Genomic DNA, 6,000 nt, shown 5'->3' on the forward strand with positions numbered 1-6,000 from the left:
TTGAGCCTGGTGGGATGCGAACCTGCACTAATTGCAGGCAGCTGGTGTTACTTAAGGAGGCATTAGCCCACTGCTCCACCAAGGCTCTTAGTAAATACAGGGTCAGTCATAAAGGACTCAAATGTCTATACACTAATGCACAGAGTATGAACAGTAAGCAGGGTGAACTAGAAATTCAGGTAAATGAGGGCGGATATGATATTGTTGCCATTACGGAAACATGGTGGGACGAAACCTACAAATGGAACACACAGCTAGAGGGATTTAAACTATTTAAAAGAAACAGACTAAACAAAAGAGAAGGTGGAGTTACTCTCTATATAAGAAATAACTTTATCTCCACAGAAATAGAGCACAACAATGACGAAAACTGTAAACTTGAATGCATTTGGGTCAATATAAAAGGGGGGAAAAATGACATTGCCACAGGTGTATACTATAGGCCGCCCAACCAAGAAGAGGAAATAGATGAACTTTTTGCTAGTCAGCTAACTAAGGTATGTAAGAAGCACATCACAATAGTAATGGGGGACTTTAATTACCCTGATATCAACTGGGAGACAAACTCTGCACCAAGTGGAAGATCAAACAGATTCCTGACAAACCTAGCAGACAACTTTCTCTCCCAAAAAGTAGAGAAGGGAACTAGGGGATTAGCCATATTGGATTTAATTCTCACAAACAGAGATGAAATGATAGAAAATGTCAAAGCCATAGGAACCTTGGGGGAAAGTGATCATGTAATATCTGGACTGAGATGCCCTACGTACAGTCACTCATGCGCTTGTGACCTCTCGAATAGACTACTGCAATGCTCTCTACATGGGGCTGCCCTTGAGGACCACTCGGAGGCTTCAGCTGGTGCAGAATGCAGCCACGCAAGTTGTGAAGGGGGTCTCCCGATACTTTCATGTGACACCTCTTCTCTGCGAGCTGCATTGGCTCCCAGTTGCCCTCCGGGTGAGATTCAAGGTGCTGGTGATGACCTATAAAGCCCTAAATGGCATGGGTCCGGATTATTTAAAGGAACACCTGCTGCCGGCGTCAACTTCCCTTCGTCCTGTTCGCTCCCACAGAGAAGGCCTCCTCAGGGTGCCGTCGGTCAGGGAGTGCCGGCTGGCGGCCCCCAGGGGGAGAGCATTCTCTGTGGATGCACCAGCCCTTTGGAATCAACTCCCTGTTGAGCTCCGGATGGCTCCCGACCTTCGCTCTTTTCGCTGTGACCTGAAAACCTGGCTATTTGAACAGGCCGGCCTGGACTAAGGGTTTGGGGTTTACTTTTAACTTAATTTATTGGTTAGGGCTAATTAATTTAATTTATTTTTAACGTTTGTATTTTATATTTTAATTGCCCTGTACACCGCCCTGAGTCCTTCGAGAGAAGGGCGGTATATAAATCTAATAATAAATAAATAAATAAATAAATAAATAAATAAATAAATAAATAAATAAATAAATAAATAAATTTAACATTCTGGAAGCACAAGCAATAGAACACAGTCAAACTAGAGTTTTGGACTTTAAAAGAGCTAATTTCAATAAACTTAGAGAGACCATGGGAAGAATTCTATGGATGAGAATCCTAAAGGGGAAAACAACTCAAGAAGCTTGGGAAATTTTGAAAAGTGAGATAATAAAGGCCCAGTCTAGTACAATACCAACAAAGAAGAAAAATAACAACTCTCAAAAGAAACCAGCATGGCTGCATAAAGAACTCTCTGATAAATTGAAAGATAAAAAGGACAAGTATAAGAATTGGAAAGAGGGGCACATAACTAAGTCAGAATATCAGGAAATAGCCCGTGCCTGCAAAGATTAAGTGAGGAAAGCTAAGGCTCAAAATGAACTAAGGCTTGCGACCAAAGTCAAAAATAACAAAAAAAGCTTCTTTCAACATGTAAAAAACAAGAAAAAAGTTAAGGAAATGATTGGTCCATTAGTGGGGGAAAGTGGCAAGAAGGTGACAAGTAATAGGGAGAAAGCAGAACTATTTAACTCATTTTTTGCATCTGTCTTTACACAAAGGGAAAAAACAGTCCAACCTACCAAAACCAGTGCCATAAAAAAAAGAATAGAAACGCAAGTTAAGATAGGCAAGAAAAAGGTAAGTGAACACCTGTCCAGCCTAGACGAGTTCAAATCACCAGGACCAGATGGATTATACCCCAAAGTTCTCAAGGAACTGGCAGACATGATCTCAGAACCATTGAACTATATTTTTCAAAGATCCTGGAGCACTGGGGAACTACCAGAGGACTGGAAGAGAGCTGATGTAGTTCCCATCTTCAAAAAAGGGAAAAAAATAGATCCAGGATACTACAGACCTATCAGCCTGACCTCAATACCTGGGAAGATTCTGGAAAAGATAATCAAACAACAAATCAGCGAACACCTTGATGCAAATAAAGTCATCACTAAAAGTCAACATGGGTTTGTCAAAAACAGATCATGCCAGACAAATCTTATTGCATTCTTTGACCAAGTGACAAAATTAGTGGACCAGAGGAATGCTGTAGATATAATTTACTTGGACCTCAGTAAGGCATTTGATAAAGTAGATGACAACCTACTACTTGATAAGATAGAAAAATGTGGGTTACATAGCATCACCACCAGATGGATTCATAGCTGGCTGACAGGCCATACTCAGTGTGTGGTCCTCAATGGAACTGCATCTACATGGAAGGAAGTGTGTAGTGGGGTGCCCCAGGGCCCAGTGCTCTTCAACATCTTCATCAATTGTTTGGATGAGGGGATAGATGGGGAACTCATCAGATTTGCAGACGACACCAAGCTGGCAGGAATAGCCAATACTCCAGAAGATAGGCTTAAAATACAGGAGGATCTGGACAGACTCGAACACTGGGCACTATCTATCAAGTGAAGTACTAATACCACTTTACAATGCCTTGGTAAGGCCACACCTGGAATTCTGCATCCAGTAGCACCTTGGTCCTGGGGAAACGTTGTTTCATTTCACTGTGTACTGTTCTGTATATTGTTGAAATGACAATAAAGTCTTCTACTTCTACTTCAACAAGAACAACAACAACAGCAATAATAAATTTGGAAGGTACCTTGTAGGTCATCTAGTCCAACCCCCTGCTCAGGCAGGAAACCCTATACCATTTCAGACAAATGGCTGTCCAGTCTCTTTTTAAAAACTTCCAAACTGTTTGCTTGGAGATGCATTGGTTTTATTTAAAAGCCTTTTGGTGCTTCATTGGGGGTAGAATTCTGATCTTTGTGCATTATTCTAGCATCCCAAAATAATTCTACAGGATTCAGCCACTACATCCTTCTGCAACATTCTACATGTCAACTTCCGAAATGAACCTGGCTGAAGCCATCTTTGTCATTCTCAGTTGTCACACAAATAGGGAGGAAGAGGGGGAAGAAAGCAAAAGGATTGCTAGACTAAACACGGAGCAGTCTCATGGGAACGAAGGTTATTCCCACAGGTGCTGGAAGGTGGAGAGAAGAAGTGACACGGAGCCCGCCAATTGGCCTCATTGGGCAGTGTGATCAATACCGTAGTAGAGGGGAAGGAGTTGTTACATTTAGTTACATTGAATCCCTGGGGGAAATTTTAGAGTTGGTTTCACTTTTGACCATGCCGATATTATGTATCCAATAAACATGTTCTCTAAGGAAACTTCAAGCCTTAGATTTCTGATTTGTTTGGGTTCTTTATTTTATTTTATTTTATTTTATTTTATTTTATTTTATTTTATTTTATTTTATTTTATTTATTATTTTATTTTATTTTATTTTATTTTATTTTATTTTATTTTATTTTATTTTATTTTATTTTATTTTATTTTATTTTATTATTTTATTTTATTTTATTTTATTTTATTATTTTATTTTATTTTATTTTATTTTATTTTTTTAATCCCATTTATATCCCACCCTTCTCCGAAGACTCAGGGCGGCTTACAATCTAAAGCACAAATCAATGTGCTTAGCAATAGCCTTCATTCTATGTATATGCCTGCTTATTAGGGCTTTCGCCCCCCCCCCCCAAGCGGCATTATTACAAAGTCAGCTTATTGCCCCCAACAATCTGGGTCCTCATTTTACCTACCTCGGAAGGATGGAAGGCTGGGTCAACCTTGAGCCTGGTGGGACACGAACCTGCACTAATTGCAGGCAGCTGGTGTTATTAGTCAGAACCTTGACATTGCACATTCGGCAAGCTAAGCATAATTTTCAAGAACAACCTCCCCTTATGCCTGAAAGGTTTTTGATCAGTGTTTCCTACCTGCTCCAACATATGAGAATGAAACATGGACACAAACCTCACTATCGATACAAAAGCTATGAGTGGCACAAAGAGCCATGGAAAAATACATGCTCGGCATTATAAGACAAGATAGAAAGACCTGCACATGGATTAGAGAGCAAACAAAAGTATACATCAAGAGAGTAAAAGCATTGAAGTGGAAATGGGGTGGTCACATAGCAAGAATGGCAGGTGGACCAAGGCAGTCATAGAATGGATCCCACTTGATAAAAGAGACTTAAAAACAAGATGGATTGATGACATCAGCAAGTATTGTGGGCCCAATTGGCAAAAGAAAGCTTAGGACCATATTGGAATATGCAGTGGATAAAGGTAAAGGTTCCCCCGCACATGTGTGCTACGTCGTTTCCAACTCTGGGGGCCGGTGCTCATCTCCATTTCAAAGCCGAAGAGCCAGCGCTTGTCTGAGGACGTCTCCGTGGTCATGTGGCCGGCATGACTAGATGCCAAAGGTGCACGGAGCGCTTTTACCTTCCCACCGCAGTGGTCCCTATTTTTCTACTTGCATTTTTATGTGCTTTCGAACTGCTAGGTTGGCAGAAGCTGGGACAAGTAACAGGCGCTCACTCTGTTACGTGGCACTCGGGATTCGACCCGCCAAACTGCCAACCTTCTGATCGACAAGCTCAGCGTCCTAACCCACTGAGCCACCGCGTCCCTTTATGCAGTGGATACACAATGGCTAAAACGATAATAAATCACCAATATTTACCAAGCAAGTTTGAAGTCTCTGTACAGACAAACCTGTTCTATTGCTTCCTTCTTCAACCAGCTACATTATCTAAACCAGGTGTTACCCTTCATAACTCAGATCTAGAATGTTTTTGAAATCAATATAGAATTGCAAAATTAGAGGGAACCACTTAGGCTACCAAGTCCCACCTATTGTCCATTGCAGGAATACAGTATAAAGCAACTTCCACAGAGGAATGTTTCATTTAAGCAAAGTGAAGGGACAACACACACCCACACACACCCACACACACACTCTGGTGAATTCATTGCGTTATTAAAGGTGGGTTTTTGTTTTTTTGTTTTTTGTAAGATTGAACTAGAATTTACCTTCTAAAAATTCAACCCCATTATTTCACATCCTGCTCTGTGAAATGTTGGTGAAAAGATCTTGGTTTGAAAATTCTGCCGTGATGAGGAATTTGATTAATTAAAATCCTTATCATGCAGGAATATTTTACTAGGTTAATACATTTGTTTATAGTTATGGTACAAAGAAAACTGCTGTGAATTATTTTTCCTATTACATATTTGCATATTTAGAGTGAAATACCTTACGGAAATAATCTTCACGAAGCCAAAATCCGTGAGCCCACACGGTCCCAATGAGAGGTAGAGCCAAAGGACCAGGAGGCAAATGTCTTCGGGACCAGAGTTGTTTGAAGAAGAACACAATCAGCAAAACAAACAAAAATATCCCTATTGACATCATTTTCTTGCTGAAACTTTATCTTTGAGACTTTCTAGTTGATTTGGAGGTGGTTGTCTCCTTTTATTTGATGGCTCTTTGCTTTCCTTCATGTTTTATATATTTCATGTCTGGGAAGAGAATAGCAGCATATCTTTGAAAGCACCGTCTAATTGGTTCTGGCACTTTGTCAAGGAGATATTATCACACTAATTTGAATAATGAGATTACATCATGTGGTTGGATTACTTCATGCAAATAACAGAGGAAAATA

At 40.3% G+C, this 6,000-nt stretch overlaps 1 protein-coding gene across 1 annotated transcript in view; it reads right to left on the reverse strand.

The window, feature by feature from the left end:
- LOC308668902 (cytochrome P450 2J2-like) overlaps window positions 1–5,750 on the reverse strand; it is a gene marked incomplete at both ends in the record, with an annotated part of 32,108 nt that extends 26,358 nt beyond the window's left edge. Inside the window, one exon of the mRNA XM_081329169.1 lies at window positions 5,592–5,750. Coding sequence (XP_081185295.1) covers window positions 5,592–5,750 — 159 coding nt within the window. The remainder of the gene's footprint in view (window positions 1–5,591) is intronic.
- Between the last annotated feature and the right edge of the window lie 250 nt (window positions 5,751–6,000).

This window comes from Vipera berus (genome assembly GCF_964194415.1).
Source record: "Vipera berus genome assembly, chromosome: 5".
Classification (NCBI taxonomy): Eukaryota; Metazoa; Chordata; class Lepidosauria; order Squamata; family Viperidae; genus Vipera; species Vipera berus.